The sequence below is a fragment of the Sus scrofa genome, chromosome 1 (assembly GCF_000003025.6).
Source record: "Sus scrofa isolate TJ Tabasco breed Duroc chromosome 1, Sscrofa11.1, whole genome shotgun sequence".
Classification (NCBI taxonomy): Eukaryota; Metazoa; Chordata; class Mammalia; order Artiodactyla; family Suidae; genus Sus; species Sus scrofa.
This window is the reverse complement of record NC_010443.5, coordinates 18,933,259-18,951,671: the sequence shown is the minus strand read 5'-3', so window position 1 is coordinate 18,951,671 and position 18,413 is coordinate 18,933,259. Positions and strand designations below refer to the sequence as shown.

The window sequence follows — 18,413 nt, the reverse complement described above, 5'->3', positions numbered from 1 at the left end:
CGTGGTGTTGAGGATGTTTTCATGTGCTTGTTGGATAAATGTCTATTCAAGTCTTTGCTCATTTTTTAATTGGATTGCTTGTTTTTGTTCTTTGTAGAAGTTCCTTATATATTCTTGATAACTCTTTATTAGATATATGATTTGCAATTAATTTCTCTTGTTCCATTGGTTACATTTTCACTCTATTGTATTCTCTGAATGACAGAAGGTTTTATCTATATAGTCCAATTTATTTATTTTGTGTTGCCTGTGTTTTTGTTGGCATATCTAAGAATCAGTGTCAATTCAATGTCATGAAGCTCTTCACCTATGTTTTCTCCTAAAAGTTCTTTTTTTTAAATTTCAGTCTCTTGGTCTTTTGTGTCAATTTTCAGCCAAACCTTCCATGGAATTTGCTCACTTTCCTATTTTTAGTTTCTAGGAGCTCTCCTTTGTCCTTGATTGTATTTTTATAGGTTTATTATTTGATAAATGAATAACCTCTTACTTTTCTGATATTACAAACTAAAAAATTTCTCCCAAATTATTATTTCTGTTTCCTATGAATCTCCCTACCCACACCCATTTCTTCCTTTTATAGGAGACTCTTTCCTTGTTTGTCTGGCTGGCAATACTTTGTTGTACACATGTGTTTAAGGAATTTATGACATTAAAGAACTGCTGATTAGAGGAAGTCTTATGGCATGAATAGAGCTTTAGTGTGAGATAACTGGGGGTAAATGAGCTTCATCGGTGGTGGCACTAGCTCCAAACACTAGATTCCCTGAGGTTTTTCCCTGTCTGTTCAGTTTCTCAGGTTAAGGGTCCTCTAATCTCCCAACTGGAGAGGAATGTGGTCATAAGGATTGTTTAGTCTTATCCACCAGAGTGATTAAAGCCAAGCAGCAAAGAGTTCCTAAGAGTCTCAAATCTGAGCATGTGGGAGTTCATGTAATTCCTCTCCTCTCTGTATAGGAGCCTCTCTTGCTTCCCCTGGTGTCTGTGAACCCATATCTGGAGACTTTTTATTTAATTTCTCCACGTGAAGCAACTTCTGGTGTCCTGTTTAAGCAGAAGAAGGATACATGCTAAACCAGAAGAGATTAGAGAGAGGAGATTTGTCTGTTGTTTTTTAATATAGACATTCAACCCATTCCTGTATTTTTAACCGATAGCTCATTCTTTTCGTCTCAGATGCCTGTTGGTTGTTTCTGGAGTCCTAAGGCGTGGATGGACTTGCTTCTCACTAGCCCTTAGTATTCAGTTATCTCACTCTGTTTGCTCCTCCCTCCACTCTACAGCACCCATCATCAGTCTGTGTCAATTTATCCCATGTTATCTTTGATATTTATTTTAATTGTGTTCCAGAGATGAATTGTACCTGTGAACACAACTTATTTTCCCTGTTAATAATTTGAGAAACCATTTTTATAATTTGAAATCATCCTTTCTAGGTTCTGGACCCAAATTGCCAATCATAATCTCATTTTACTCAATCTGTATTAATGACAGGTGACTCCTACCCACTAATATATCTATTTGGGGATGTTATTGTTTTAAAATAGCTTTTATTATAAGGTTCAAACATTTAATAAGCTCACATAGTCTGTATTTTGATGTTACAAACTTCACCTCTCAACCAAATTCACAGATTTTGAATTTTAAGGTTAAAAACAAATTCCGTTTTGATGTATGTTTTAGTAAGTGTTTGTAGAAACCTAAATCTTCAGTGTTTAAAAGACTGTCTTAGCTCTTTTCACGACTCTGGTGCTTTAGAGAGCTGTAATATTTTGTTGAATTTTTTCTGAATGTGTTCTTTTCAATTCACAGGGTAATATTGCTTCACAAGCTGTGCTTGGAAAAGGTAAATTAATAGTCTTCTCATGATTTTTTTTTTTACAGACATCAAAGCGCTAAGGGGTCTCTGTTTCTTGACAGCTTTTCGAGCTCCATTCTGCTGGCTCTCAGCAGTGGCACTCCACTGCTTCCTCTGATGTGTTGGGTCTAATCTCCTCTGGGCTAGAAAAATCACATAATCTCACTTGTTAAATTCATGCTTAAAGTCCACATAAAAGATGATCTGATTAAAGCCCCATGAGTAAAAGTTCATGTGTTTTAATGCGTGTGCGGTATGATCAAAGCACTAAAACCACTGAAAATTCCTCAGTTCCCAAATAAAGACTTGGCCAAGGCTCAAATCCCAAAAAGTGTTATGTGGCATGTGTCTTTATAACATTTTGGCTCAAGAAAAGTGTATGAGAACTTTATGGCATTACTTGATACACATAACATGAGATGACAGAATCACCGACTGAGGGGAGCAATTACGTGGTGTACAGAAATCTGTCAGTCACAAGAGATCTTTCAAGTTTTTGTTTCTCCTGTGGTCTGAGTCATCCCTCCTTATGTGACTATGTCTATTTACAGCTGATTCTAAATAATAAACTAGCTAATTTATAACTTTATAATCTCTAAAGAACGTGTGCACAGATTTATGAAAGTGATTTCAAAATTTCTGAGCCCTCTACTAGGCGTGTAAGTTATGACCAAATTCTCCTGAGTGTGTAAAAATGGGTCTCCATATGGACTTCCACAAATCGGAGGCCTGCGTGTAAATGATTATCTCAGTAAATATTTTCTCAAAAACAGACTTCAGTGTGTGAGCTCCCCTCTAAAATTTTCCACATCTTAATAACTTAATATGTAACAATATTGGTGTGTTTGACACAGTTGTCTTCTGCTTTGCTTCTGCTTTGCACAGATGAACTAATGGACTTTGGATTGAATGACATAGCTCATCCAGCTGAGGGAGTCAGCTTAGAACGAGATTTGTTCAGCCAGACAACAGCAACACAGGAAAAATCTCAGGAAGAACTTGCAACAATAGATAACGGTGTTTCTAAAGAAATATGGCTGGATTTTGAAGACTTCTGTGTGTGCTTTCAGTATGTGTAAATTTTTGTGTACGTTTAATGTAGCAGATCTATAAACTACTCATTTTTAGCTTTCTTTTAAAAGAGTTCAACCATTATCAGTCTGGTGTTAATACAATATCAAACAAAAACATTAGAAGGAAATAAGTGTGAGTGGATTGTCCGCAGGAAACATGAATATCCAAACCAGTCTCAGGTCAGTTTCAGCTTACCCTCAAAACTTACTTGTTGATTAAGGAACACAGTTTTTTTTTCCCGGAGAAAGATCATGTCTCTCCTTTTCAGGCAGTTAATTCAATGCAGTTATTATTTTCCCCAGCTTTATTGAGAAATAAAATTGACAAAATTGTAAGTAAAGTGTGCATGATCATGAGCTGATACACACATGCACTGTGAAAAATCCCCCCACTAAGTTAATTAGCGTATCCGCCACCTCATATATTTATCTTTTTATTGTGTGTGAGAACATTTTAAGTTCTATTCTCTTAGCAAATTTTAATTATATGATAGAGTGTTATCAACCGCAGTCACTATGTCATTCATTAGATCTTCAGATCTTATTTACCTTATAACTGAAAGTTGGCACTCTTTTACCAACCTCCCCCCACCCCTGTTTCCCCCATCTCCTAGCTCCTGGTAACCAATTTCTCCTCTCTGAGTTGTTATTTTTTTAACTTTCAGCTTTTACCTGTTCAATCTATAATAATTTGCTTCTAAGAAACGTAACAAGTAGTACTAGTCTGTTGCATAGAATGACAATAACCTATTGTAAATAATGTTTTTCCAGGAACATATATATTTTCCACAAGCCAAGTTCATATTGCCTTAACTTTCAAAAAACAGAATTCAAGGTAAATATATTACGATCTCTTCTCTTTCCCTTCTTAAATTGTTGATTGAATCATGCTAGTGAATTCACATTTATCAAGCATTTCTAAACCTGCAGCATAATTATATTTCACAGTTTAATTTGTAGGGTCTTCTAACCTCTTATCCAGATAGTAAGCAAACTTCTGCTACCTCATATTCCCAAGTGTGATCCATCCTTTTATATTGCATCCTGAGCAGTATTATTATATCAGTTCACATTAAGGAAATTTTGACTTTTGAATAAATGAAGGAAAAGCACAAATAAATTCACTATGCTAGATTTCACTTAGTGTTTACTGACTTGTGCACAGTTCCTAAAACATAAGCGCATTTTCTCTCTGATTTCTGTCATTTTCAACTACATTCTTTCTCCTCCTGTGGTTCATTCCCCTTCATCCTTGTTGCCATCATCTGGTCAAAGCCTAGAAGTCCTTCAGAACAGTATGGATGTCCTTATCCTGTGAGACCTCCTCCCCTGACCGTAGAGTCTGGGTCAACACCCTCGCTCCATGCACTCAGTGGGACTCTCTCACCCAGACATCTTCCTCCTTCCATCCTAAGTGCTTGGTCACGTCTCTGGGACTCTCCGCCTGCCCATCCACTTGGTGTCAGCATCTTAAGGAAGGCTCTGTCCTTTCCTTTGCTTTGCAATCCATGTCCTGGCAAGGTAGGAACTTAATTTAAAAAAAAATAGTTGAATGAATTTATAATTAACAAATCTGACATTGAGCAGAATTTGAGAAACTAAATTGTATTGAAACTTGCCTGTTGCTTATATGGGGCCATGCAAGCCCTCGGTGAGAATCTGCGCCTCCATGAGCTGCATGCACAGTTGGGGGAAGCAAGGCATCTTGGAGTTGACTTCTTCCTTTGTGCTTGTACTGGATGAAAACAAGGCAGAGAAAGCCTTGTGAGCGTTCCTCAAGAGTCTCTGATGAAAGGAAGACTCAGGTCTGTAGTAGTAACCAGGGGGGTGGGGGTGGGGGGTCAGCAGAATGGTTGACCTGGTTCTGAAGTTTATCTCTCAGAACACCCAGAGGAATGCTTTGACTTTATGAACACAAAAAGACTGTTAATTGGGAATGATAGAACCTAGCGTATGGTTGGAGAATAATGTACAGATTACAGTTCATGTAGGAACATTGTCATATTCAAACTATTGGCAGTAATTCAGTGAGAGTCATTTATAGGTGATGACCCTATGGAGTCATTTATAGGAGTTGTTCCTAGCGCTGACCTACGTTCTTTTTTGTATCAACTTCTCATAGCAAACTCAATGAAAGTACTATTATTTTATCAATATTCAGGTAAGGAAACAGAGGCTGGCCAGGTTTGAGTAAATTGCCCAAGATCACCAATTAGGAAGTGGCACAAGCATCATGAGAACAGGTTTCTCTGATATGAAGCTGGTGCCTTTCTCACTAATGCGTCTTTGGAGAAGGTAGGTTAGTGAACTGGAGTCAGGCTGCCTGGTGTTGAATCCAGGTTTCACTTGGGGTGGGACTCTGAGCAAGCGATTCAAGTTCTCTTTGTCTCAGTTTTCTTATTTATAGAATGATAGTGATGAGAGTCCTACATCAGAGAGCTGGGAAATAAATGAGAGAATATGTATTTGTGGCACAGCAGAAATGAATCTGACTAGTATCCATGAGGATGTGGGTTTGATCCCTAGCCTCACTCAGTGGGCCAGGGATCCAGCGTTGCCCTGAGCTGTGGTGGAGGTGGCAGACGTGGCTCACATTCTGTGTTGCTGTGGCCGTGGCTGGCAGCTGTAGCTCCGATTCAACCCCTAGCCTGGAAACTACCAAACGCTATGCAGCCCTAAAAAACAAAACAGCAACAACAACCACTACTTAGAAGAATGCCTAATATTTAGTAAATGAAAATAAATTCTGGCTGTCATCATTATTACTAAGAACAGTTTGCATGTGAGTTTTTGTTATACATCACCACGCTAGTATATGTGTATGTGTATGTATGTGTATGTGCTTGGAAAATGGCCATCTGTTCTTTATTCTCATCCTATTTATTTTTGAAGAGATGGTACATAATTTTTTTTTTCTTTTTAGGGCTGCACCCGCAACACACAGAAGTTCCCAGACTAAGGGTCCAATCAGAGCTGTGGCTGCCAACCTACACCACAGCCACAGCAACACAGGATCCAAGCCACATCCACCACCTATGCCATAGCTGTGGCAGTGCCAGATCCTTAACGCATTGAGCGAGGCCAGGGATCGCACCTGCATCCTCATGAATACTAGTTGGATTCTTAACTCACAGAGCCACAGTGGGAATTGCTAGAATTTTTTTTTTTTTGAAGTCCCAGCTTAACAAAATAAAATGACAGCATCCATTATGAGTCCCCTCATTCCCCTGAAATTTTCTTTTTTTTTAACATCAATGGTCTGAGAAAATGATGACTTTTTCTTAGAAGATGTTGTGGGAACCTAAGGATTGGCAGAAAGTATTGTCCATAGTCTGAGGCCAAGCACTCCTGACTTTAGTGGCCACAGGTGCTGCCAGCTAAGCTGGAGCACAGAGCCCGTGGGCTCCCCTCTGCACCCCTCTTAGATGCTCCATGGGAGATGTCATGGGGGTTAGTGGGGGGCTCTCAGAGGTGTCGTGTGCTGGCACCAGGGCAGAGCCCCTGCATGTGGCCTCCAGGGTCACCTCCCCCTCACATTCCCAGCTTCTTTAACATGACAGCAGATGAGCTCTGAGCAGAAACTCCTCAGTCACACAGGCTGGGCTGGCAAACTCAGGGTCCTTGGTAGTTTTAAATAGTACATATTTGAAACAGCTGCCCCTATCACCAACATGTTGCGGCAAAAAGAAAGCAAATGAAAGTGTCAGATGGAAAACACTGGAGGAAGTAAACATTTAAAACAGTTACGCGGTGTCAAGCATTTCTAGGCATTTTGTCATACCTGATTAACAAGGATTCCTTTCTCACAGTATTATTAGAGATTTTTCTTTCATCTTCCAACTTGTTATTTAAATGTTGTAAAATAATACAGAAAGCTTTTAAAGTGTAATGACTGTTAAATTAAACACAATTACTATATACCATCTGTCAAAATTATGTTGAAGGACTGGGAAACAAATGCAGTAATAACACAATAAATGAGAAGACCAGCATTGAAGTCAGATAGATAGATAGACCTACTTTTGAATCTTGGCTTTGCTATTTGCAAGCTCTGTGACCTTGGCAAACTACTTACCCTCTCTGTGTTTCAGTTTCATCATTCATAATTATGGATATGAATAGTACCCACATAGAATGTATTTAAATCATGTTCATGTAATCTTCACAGGGCTGACTACTAAGGGACATTCCAGTTGTACTCAGTACTTTTTCTTGCGTGCCTGAAAAAAAAATATCCAGCTTGGTTCACTAGCATGTAATGGGTTTATTTCTGAAGATCTTGTAGAAAGAAGGTATAGCGAGGTTTATATCACCACCAAGTAAGATACCTTAATATATTTCCATCTTCTGCTAAAGTCACTCCATGATCTGTTAACTTATCAGGGACCCCTCTCTGAGCACTGCTCAGCTCTGGGCTCAATCTCTTCCTCTGTTTGTCATTCTTGGAACAAGCGTATCCTTTTACTCATGGAGAAGAGCTTTGAGTCTCTCTGACGTGGTGGTCAGTCTCACACAGGCCCTGCAGACCCAGCTTCCATGGACTGTTGCTAACATTCACCCGTCAATATGATTTTATTCTTATGATTCAACCTGTAAAGTACTTATTGTAGTGTCTAGAACACGCCAAATTATCTATAAATGTTAGGCATTGTGCTTTTCTTAGAAGTGGAAAATACACATACAGCTTTAGTAGACTAACAGTGATGGATCTGATTTCTTACAGTTCTCAGATGAACGTGTGTCATACTATCTGTTTGTGGACAGTCTAAAACCTATTGAACTACTGGTTTGCTTTTCCGCATTGGTTCGCTGGGGAGAATCTGGAGGTAAGGGGGCTATGAGAAAAATTATAGTCTGAAAGCCCAGCTCACTTTCTTTCTAGGAGAAATGTAAAAAATTTAGACTCTGGTTGAAGGAACTTATTCCCTCTCCAGACGCTAAGGAAGTCACACACCACTTCCCAAGATCATCCTCCTGAGACATACAGGATTATGCTCGCTTTTGCCACCCGCCCCACTCTTTGTTGTGGTCACCTCTTCGGCACACATGGTCACTCTGTTTCTTTCTCCCTATACACACCATCATTCTTGATTCTTTCAAAATCTATTGGAAGTCATGAACTCTTTCTTCTTTGTCTTTTGTCTTTTTTGTTAGGGCCACACCCGAGGCATATGGATGTTCCCAGGCTAGGGGTCTGATCGGAGCTGTTGCTGCCGGCCTACACCACAACCACAACAACGCCAGATCTGAGCTACATCTGCAACTACATCACAGCTCACAGCAATGCCGGATCCTTAACCCACTGAGCAAGGTCAGGGATCGAACCCGCAATCTCATGGTTCCCAGTCGGATTCATTTCCGCTGCGCCACAACAGGAACTCCTCTTTCTTCTTTGATTTGACAATTGCAAAGATCTTTTCCTCCATCCCACCTTGACCCCTTACTTTCATGGCTATATTTTAGACCTTATTGTACCAATAACTGGCTTATTGCTATCAGTTTCAAGTTCTCTAACCACTACCTCTGAATCTCCAGTTCACTCTCTCTAGAACTCCTACCCCTACAATTCTTGGACTGAGCTGGGACCACCATCCATCGACTCTACCACTTTTTATGTGTGCACTCTCCTCACATCCTTATTTCTCTTATTCTAAACACAATTTCCATGGCCCAGCATTGTATTTATATCCTCACATGTGCCCTCAACCCAAATGTACTCTCTTGTCTTATGCTCCTGGCAAATCCTATTATTGGTTAAATGTATCTCTTTGCCTAACCTTGGGTTGCATCAGAGCAGCTGAATATGACGGGAGGAAAAAAAATCCTACTAGCTAGTCTCACTCTAAACTGAGGACCACAAATCCCAGGAAGCCCCTAAGCACAGCCGACATTTCCCCAGTTCATGATTATCCTACTCTTACTCCCATGGGTAACTGATGCTTTCAGACCTTGAGATCTCTTCCTGTGCCTTTGCATCTCCAACTCCCACTCCCACCCTTCCTCATTTTCAGCTGATGCCCTTGGCGCTGTTTTCAGTGAAGAGATAGAAGAAATCAGAAATGACCCACTTCATCTTCTTATAATGAACTCCCCCAAGTTCTAGGCGGCCCATCAGTTCTCAGAGATGAGCAATTCCTTCTCTTCTCCAAAGCCAGCCTCTTGTCAACACATGCACTTAGGCACAAAACATCATTCTTTAATTATTTGGCTTCTTTTCTTAAAACATATGTATTTAACTCAAATTAATAATTGCTGAGAGAGTTCCTGTTGTGGCTCAGCAGTTAATGAACCTGACTAGTATCCATGAGGACGAGGGTTTGATTCCTGGCCTTGCTCAGTGGGTTAAGGATCTGGCGTTGCTGTGAGCTGTGGTGTAGGTCACAGACAAGGCTCGGATCCCACGTTACTGTGACTGTGGCATAGGCTTGCAGCTTCAGCTCTGATTCGACCCCTAGCCTGGGAACCTCCGTATGCTACAGGTGTGGCCTTAAAAAGACAAAAAACAAAAAAACAAAACAAAACAACACAGTAGCTGATACTGCACAGTTTCAGTAAATATTTGCTGAATGCTTAATATTGAATTTCTTTCCCACTTTGAGGGCAGAGACTATGATTTTCCACCTAGATATACCCAGTGCTTTGAATGATGTCCCATGTGTCGCAGGTAGGCAATAAATAATTGCTGAATGAAATTTCCAGATTTCAGTGGTGTGAGTTTAGTATGTCTGCCTAAGGTAAAGCTCCAGGGCCACACCATGGCCTAGAACATTGAAATTCTATGTGCATAGAGGTGTTTCAGACCATGTGGGGGCCTTGAAGCCTTAGCTTGAATGTTATCTGAAAACTGGGTGAGAAGTATTTAGCCCTCAGCTACTGATGAAGAATAGTTCATATTTTCTATCCATTTTAAGAGAAACGCTTGACATTGAAATTAAAATTTTGGAGTTCCCATCGTGGCACAGTGGAAATGAATCTGACTATGAACCATGAGGTTTTGGGTTAGATCCCTGGCCTCACTCAGCAGGTCAAGGATCCTGTGTTGCTGTGAGCTGTGGTGTAGCTTGCAGACACGCTCGGATCTGGCATCGCTGTGGCTGTGGTGTAGACCGGCGGCTACAGCTCCGATCAGACCCCTAGCCCGGGAACCTCCTTATGCCTCGGGTGTGGCCCTAAAAAGACCAAAAAAAAAAAAAAATTAAAATTTTGTTAATTATTTGTATTTATCCACACAAAATTAAGACTCAAAGGTAAAAACTTAGATAAATGGCTGGATATTTTGCCCTTGATTTTCCGCTGTCTTATTTTCCCAGATACGGTATTTTTCCTCCTTTAAAAAATGGAGTTCTTGGGGAGTCCCCATCATGGCTCAGCAGAACGAATCTGACTAGCATCCGTGAGGACTCAAGTTCGATCCCTGGCCTTGCTCAGTGGGTTAAGGATCCGGCATTGCCGTGAACTATGGTGTAGGTCACAGATGTGGCTCAGATCCTGCATTGGTGTGGCTGTGGTGTAGGCCAGCAGCTACAGCTCCTATTCAGCCCCTAGCCTAGGAACCTCCACATGCTGCATGTGCAGCCCTAAAAAGACAAAAAGATAAAAAAAATATGTAGTTCTCTATGGCAAAACAGATGAAGGTTCTGGCATTATCTCTGCGGCAGCTTGGGTCACTACTGTGGTGCAGGTTCGATCCCTGGCCCAGGAACCATTATATTTGAGGGTGCAGCCAAAAAATTCCATCTAGAGGGATATCGTAATTACTGCCGTACATAAGAAAAGCAACGGTATACAATGAAATATGCCTGTCTGTCCTCTTTTCCCTAACTTTTCCATTCCTGCTTTCTTCTGCCTAGGGGATGACTATGAGGAGAAAATCCGAATAGGGAGGAAGGTCTTGACTCCTCTTGAGTATTATTTCTAGAAATCACTTGCCCGGGGTAGTTTCTAATGTTTTATGAATATTTTCAGAATGTTTCTTACTCTTGGTTGTTGTTGCTGTTATTGTTGTTGTTATTAATATCGTTACTGATAAAAGGCAATACCACTGAAGGTCAACTATACTCACACAATCAAATTTTAACTTATTTTTTCTTTCCTTCTTTTTCTTTTTTTCTGTCTTTCTTTTTTTCTTTCTTTCTCTCTCCTTCCTTCCTTCCTCCCTCCTTCTCTTTTTTTCTTTCTTTCTCTTTCCCTCCTTCCTTTCTTCCTTTCTCCCTTTCTCCCTTTCTCCCTTTCTCCCTTCCTTCCTTCCTTCCTTCCTTCCTTCCTTCCTTCCTTCCTTCCTTTTCTTTCTTTCTTTCTTTCTTTTTCTTTCTTTCTTTCTCTTTTTCTTTTTTTCTCTTCCTAAAGCTTTAACAAAAAACAGCCCTCCCACAGAGCCTGGACTACTCATTGCTGAGACAGTTTCTTGGAAATCTGTGAGTCCACGAGATCCTGTTGCAAAGATTCACACATATGCTACCAAGGCTACAGTGGTTCGCCTGCCTATTGGGTAAGGTGTGACTGTTTTTCCTACACTAAAATTAGTTTGAAAGCTTGTAAACTTTTGACTGCAAAGTCATGAAATATGGATTCTAGTATATTGTTTTCTAAAGTGATTTCATAAGGCTTAGGTCTATCATCATTATTCTTAAGAAAAACAATTTTGTCAGCAAGTTAGTTGAAGAGATACTGTACATTTTGAAAGAGTCATGATTGTCAAAGAATCTATTGATTTCTTTCATAAAAAATACAATTTAAAGTGGCTTAACCCAGTTTTTCCCGATTAATTTATTAAAATGACCTTTTATGTTTTATTATAAAACTTACTATATTCCTTAGAAAGAACCATGATTTTGTTTAAAAACAGTTTGAGAAACACATTTTCCCCACAAATCTATTGTTTTACTTGTAGTTTGTTTTTAATTTTACCTGTAGTTTTTTTTTTAATTAAGATAAAGTTGGTGAAACACAACACATTTTCCATTTTAAAGATAATATGTATAATTGAAAAGTTTTTGGGAGTTCCCCTCATGGCTCAGTGGTTAACGAACCCCACTAGTATCCATGAGGATGCAGGTTTGATCCCTGGCCTTGCTCAGTGGGTTAAGGATCCGGTGTTGCCATGAGCTGCGGTGTAGGTCACAGATGAGGCTCATATCTGGCATTGCTGTGGCTGTGGTGTAGGCCAGCGGCTTCAGCTCTGATTCGACTCCTAGCCTAGGAACCTCCATATGCTGCGGGTGCGGCCCTAAAAAGACCAAAAAAAAAAAGAAAAGTTTTCATGCTTTTGATAAATAAAATTCAAAATATTACCTCATACTTTGGATGAAATAAATGTTTTTACCGAATTGCCCAAGATCAGTCATGATAATTTTATGTGATCAATGAAAAGCTATGGCTCTTGCACAAAAAGCAAAGCCCAAAACCAAATGCTAAAATAATCTATGGCAAGTATCCAATATTCCCAGAGAAATAATAAATTTCAAAACTTCTATATTTTCACCTCTCCCCTAAAAAGTCTAGTCTGGAGAAATTCTCTTGGAAATCATTACTCTGCATGGGGGCTCATTCATCTAGATGACAAACGACAGGGACTGGATAAGGAATCTACTTTCACCTGCATTTCCCCCCTCCCCCACACACAGGACCTCACCTGTCCACATGTCAGTTTGGAGCATGCTCTGTGCTCAGGGAGATCAGGGGTGAACTCTGTGCTCTCGGTGATGTCACAGCCTGGTGAGAGAGACACCATTTACACACAGGAAATTATGCATTTGTGAGAAAACGCCTAGGAAATCTCTGAAGCTCTATGCCAACGTGGATTACTACTGCCGATAGTGGGAAAGCAAACTGATTGTTTTATGTATATATTTTTTTTCAAGTTATTTTCCATCATAGGTTATTACAAGATATTGTATATTGTTCTTTGTGTTATGCAGTCTGCAGGGTAGGGGAGATACTGCCAATATGTGCAAGTTGGTCATTTAGTGTGACTGCTTTGTCCAACGTAATGAGGGGAATACAGATTCCTTGATCTCTGAGGGTTTTTGCAGAGTGAGCATTCATCAGTCCTTGCCCCATCAGCATTCCAAATTTCAGCCCTTGCTAATGTACCTACCTCATTCGAGCACAGTGTCATCAAGAAGTGAACAAGGAATCCTTGGTCCTCATGTCCTGTCCCTTCTCCATAGGCGACACATGCTGCTCTTCACCGCGTACGCCCCCGTGGGCCATTCCATACACATCTGCAGCATGGTGACCTTCGTCGTCGGGGACGAAGACGTTGTGCTACCCAACTTTGAACCGGTAAATAGTTCGGCAAATGTGATTTGTCTGTGTATGTGTGTGCCTTATTTTCAAAGATTTTAAACCAAGCCGTATTTCGGTTTTTTTATTCAACATACCCATTTTTTTTTTAATTTTTAAAACTATTAAGTATATTTGGCAAGAAATTCCCAAATATGGATGTTGACAAATAGTCGAAACTCTGTAGGGATACAAATAAAGTTATTTTATTTTATTTCATTTTCTTTCATTTATTCACCCCGGCTCTGTCGAATCCCCTCTCACGTCATTAACACCTCAGGCAGACCCCGTGGTGTTACAGGTCCTTTGGGAGGCATTAGGGGTCAGTACAATCCTTTTTAATACGGTTTAAATTGTTGCTATTATGTGCTCCTTTGTCCCCTTCCTTGACCTTAAAAAAAGGGTCTCCTGGGTCCACCGGAAGGTTCGGTCACTTCTTCATCTCCTCATTCTCCTCTTCATCTCCTCTTAGCTTCTCTAGCTCCTCTGTTCTGACTGAAAGGAGAGGAAAATGGGTCTAGCATCTTCCCTGAGGTCCTGACTTATGTAGATATGGGCATATGTATTTGGGGGCAGGTATCCACAAAGTCTTCCCACTGCATAATTCAGCATCACCTGCTCCCTCCAATCCGTCTCCACATAGCACAGCTTCCTATTAGTGAGATGAGATCCACTTAGCCAGTTAGTAAGCCTCTTGGTCAGAGCAGCATCCAGAAGGCTCAAGACAGCCTCCCTCCTGCTCATGCTTCCATGGCCCAGTCATGATCCAGCCATGCATGCTTGCCTCTCCAGGCAGTGATTGTGCAGAATTCCCCACTGCTGCCTCTTCTCTTTCTCTACCATCTCTCATCAATCCTCTGCCTCCCACTCAATAGACACAGAAGGAAGATCGAGAAGCCCAGCTGTATGTAAATGCCCCTTATTCCCTTATTTAGATTTACGCTGCTTAAAGTTTTCAATTTGTCTTTTCTTTTAAAAAAATAATAATTCTGCTTTAGATAGCATGGGTTATCTAGTTTCTTCCTTCCTTCCTTCCTTTTTTTCTTTCTTTAAATTGAATTATAGTTGATTTACAATATTGTGTTAGTTTCAGGTGTACAGCAAACTGATTCAGTTTTATGTATTTTTTTCAGGTTATTTTCCATCATAGATTATTACAAGATATTGAATATTGTTCTTTGTGTTATACAGTAAATCCTTGTTGTATAGTAGTATTTTTCAGTTAATCTCTTACTCTTAATTTATACCTCCCTAACCCTCTTTCTACTTTGTTAACCATAAGTTTGTTTTCTATGTCTGTGTGTCTGTATCTATTTTGTAAATATATTCATTTGTGTTATTTTTTAGATTCCACATGTAAGTGATATCATATAATATTTATCTTTCTCTTTCTGCTTTTTCACTATCATATTCTCTAGATCTGTCTATGTTGCTGCAAATGGCAATATTTCATTCTTTTTTATGGCTGAGTAATATTACATTTTATATCTTTATCTATCTATCTATCTACCTGTCTATCTATCTTATCTATCTCAAACATCTTCTTTATCCATCCATATGTTGATGGATGTTTAGGTTTCTTCCATGTCTTGGATATTGTAAATAGTGCTGCTATGAACATTGGGGTATGTGCGTCAAGCTTAAAATCTTTTAAACAGCAAAGGAAACCATCAACAAAAGGAGAAGACAATTTAAGAATGGGAGAAAAATATTTGCAAACAATGTGACTGACAAGGGGTTAATTTCCAAAACATACAAATAGCTCATACAACTCAGTAGCAAAAAAACACCAAACAAGCCAAGCAAAAAATAAGCAGAAGACCTAAACAGACATTTCTCCAAAGAAAACGTACAGATAGTCAACAGGCACATGAAAAGATGCTCAGCACTACTAATTATCAGAGAAATGCAAATCAAAACCACAATGAAGGGTCATCTCCCAAGGGTCAGAATGACTATCATCAAAACGCCTATAAATAATAAGGCAGAAGAGGGTGTAGAGAAAGGGGAACCCTCCTACACTGTTAGCGGGAATATAAATTTGTGCAGCCACTATGGAAAACAGTATGAAGGTTCCTTTAAAAACTAAAAATAGAACTACTGTATGATCAAACAATTCCACTTCCAGGCATATATCCTGAGCATGTATTTGAAAAGATATATGCACCCCAGTATTCATAGCAGCACTATTTACGATAACCCAATAGCCAAGACATGGAAGCAATTGGTTTAAGGCTTTAGGTGGTTTAACTCCCTAAGTGTTTAGTTATTTTGATTTGTGCACTTATATTTGCCTGGGGTTATCAATTCCTCCACCTAGTAAAAATTATTGAGTCTTAAGGCCAGGCCCCAGCATTCTTCAGTTCTAATAAAGAACAAAAGGGGATATAGCCTGGTCCAAAAGCAGAGAGACGCAGTCTCCTCAGAGGTGTACCTGATCACCCCCGACACTACCCTTCATCCAGAGAACGTTTCTGGTTGTGGTTTCATCTCAGAGAAACATCATTGAGAAGAGGCTTTTCCCTAGGCTTCAGAGGATTGGGAGGAGGTCAAAAAGAAGTAAATAAATGAAGGTGGCGAGTCATTTTCATCTGTTTTCCTCTGCTTCTTACCCCAACAGGGAATATGCCATTCCTGCTGGGCCGTTCCTCAAAATTTTTACAGGGAACAGTGGAGCAATGATTGCACCATGGCGCCCCCTAGGTCAGGGGCAAAAATAGACTTTACGAAGTTTTCCCCCTCCTTGACCCTCTCCATGCTGCCTCCAGCCACACTCTGCTCTGAGCATCTTCTCCACTACTCACCACCTCCCCACCGCACGCTAGTCAAGATAATCTGCAAACACCTCAGGGTTTTCCCCATTTTAAAAAATAAGTTATTTCTTGACACCCCTGTCTCTGTCTTGCTTTCATAGCTTCTTTAGAGTTTATAGCAAAAGGGAGCCAGCACGCATTCTAGTTCACCCTCTTTTCTTCTTTATTTATTGCTCTGTCCCTGAACTGGTCTCTGTCCCTTAGTCCTGAAACCACACCGCTCCCAGTCTATTTCCTAGACATTCTTCAGTACAAAGTCTGGATATTAACACTGTGAAGAAATTTCCCTGGGCCCCAGTATGAGGTAGGTGTTCTTTCTCTGTGTTCCTACCAGAGCAGGAGTCTTGTTCTTTGTTTTCTCTCTCCTGCTCAGACCATAGCACGTAGCAAAATGCTTTGATCAAGTAAGTCCTCCATAAATAAGTATCAAACCAACCATATAGCAGATGTTTAATATATTAACATAAATTAAACTTTTGCAAACTGCATTATACTTAAAGAAACAAGAGTGAGGCTGGCCCCCATGCTTTGTCTTCACAGGAGAGCTATCGATTTACAGAGCAGTCTTTAACCATTTTGAAGGCTGTTGGGCACGTGATTGCTAATTTCAAATATAAGGGTAAACTTCCTGCAGCCCTGAAGCATCTACAAGCAGCTCACTACCCTATCCCTCTCCAGGATAAAGAACTAACTGCGCAGCACTTCAGGGTAAGCATGCTCAGGCTATAATGTTCTTAGAAGAATATGTTCCATTTGAAATAATGTATCTCATATAAGCGAGCCCCAAACTCAGAGCTGAGAAAATGTTTTAGATGGAGATGGTTTACCTGGGAAGTGATATCAGCCAGTGGAAGTGAGAGAGTAGGAAGAATGGAATGAGAAAGAGAAGGATATTCATTAAAGGATATGGTACTTACTGCTGTGGGCTCAGTGCTCCAGGGGATCCTAACAAGCTGTGGAGGGCATCCTTCAGAAGGGTCCCAGTAGAGGTTGAGACGACTGTGACATTGATCCACCAACTCCTTCCCCACTGAGAGATGGATGCTCTCAGGAGCACTGACTTCTTCACACTTAGAACGTGTGCCTCTGCTGGGGCTGAGCCGTATCCTGGCTTCACAGAAAGACTTGAGGGAGTCAAGTAAAAAGACTGTGGTACCCCCTGTTCACTATTAATATTTGAGGCTAGATGATTTTCTCGTTGTGGTCCTGACATTTCAGTAGCAGCGTAGTCTGCCTACTCTCTCTAGGTACCAGTAGCATCCCCTTGTGACAACTAAAAACGGTTTCGGACATTATCAAATGTCCCCTGGGGAGTGGTGCTGCTAAAGTTAGCGAATAAAAATATAGGACATCTCGTTAAAATTGGTTTTATTAAAAACAATTTTTAGAGCAGTTTCAGGTTCATTGCAAAATTGGGCAGAAGGTATGAAGATTTCCCATATGGTCCCTGTCCCCATTGTCAACATCTCCCATGAGTGGTACACCTGTTGCAATTGACGAACCCACACTGACACATCAATCACTCAAAGTCCATAGTGTACATTAGGGTTCACTCTTGGTGTTTGTACACTCTAGGGGTTTAAGGAAATGTGTGATGACACGTATCTATCATTGTAGTATACATAATGGTTTCACAGCCCTAAAAATTCTTTGTGTTCTGCCTATTTATTCCTCCTCTAACCAATCCCTGGCAACCATTGATCTTTTTACTACCTCCATAGTTTTGTCATTTCCAGAATATCATAAAGTATGTGCTCTTTCCATATTGGCTTCTTTCACTTAGAAGTATGCTCTTAAGTTCCCTCCATGTCTTTTCATGACTTTATAAGTCATTTTTCAGTGCTGAATAATATTCCATTGCCTGGATGTACCACAGTTTGTTTATTTGTTTACTTGCTGAAGGACATCTTAGTTGATTCCAAGTTTTGGAAATTATGAAGTGACTATAAACATTTGTTTACAAGTTTTTGTGGACATAAGTTTTTAACTCCTTTGGGTAAATACAGAGGAGTGTAATTGTTGGATCATATTAAGAATATGTTTAGTTTTCATCAAACTGTCTTCAAAATGGCTGTACCATTTCATTTTGCATTTCCACCAAAATGAATGAGAGTTTTTGTTGGTCCATATACCAGTCAGCATTTGACATTCTCGGTGTCCCAGATTTTGGCCTTTCTAATAAGTGTGTAGTGGCAACTCAGTTTAATTTGCATTTCCCTAATAGCGTATGTTGTGGAACATCTTTTCATATGCTTATTTGCTATCTGTATATATTCTTTGGCGAGGTGTCAAACAAAGCCTTTGGCCGATTTTAAATCAGGTTGTTTCTTTTCTTATCATTGAGTTTTAAGTACTTTTTTGCAAATATTTTCTCCCAGCCTATGGCTT

The 18,413-nt window shown here is 40.0% G+C and overlaps 1 protein-coding gene across 2 annotated transcripts in view; it reads left to right on the top strand.

Moving 5' to 3' along the window:
- The window catches only part of ADGB (androglobin), a 160,104-nt gene that overhangs the window by 79,312 nt on the left and 62,379 nt on the right, over positions 1-18,413 (top strand). For both annotated transcript variants that reach the window (XM_021072116.1, XM_013992506.2), the window contains 7 exons: positions 1,810-1,843; positions 2,741-2,924; positions 3,700-3,763; positions 7,652-7,754; positions 11,275-11,416; positions 13,098-13,212; positions 16,566-16,733. In XM_021072116.1, coding sequence (XP_020927775.1) covers positions 1,810-1,843; positions 2,741-2,924; positions 3,700-3,763; positions 7,652-7,754; positions 11,275-11,416; positions 13,098-13,212; positions 16,566-16,733 — 810 coding nt within the window. The remainder of the gene's footprint in view (positions 1-1,809; positions 1,844-2,740; positions 2,925-3,699; positions 3,764-7,651; positions 7,755-11,274; positions 11,417-13,097; positions 13,213-16,565; positions 16,734-18,413) is intronic.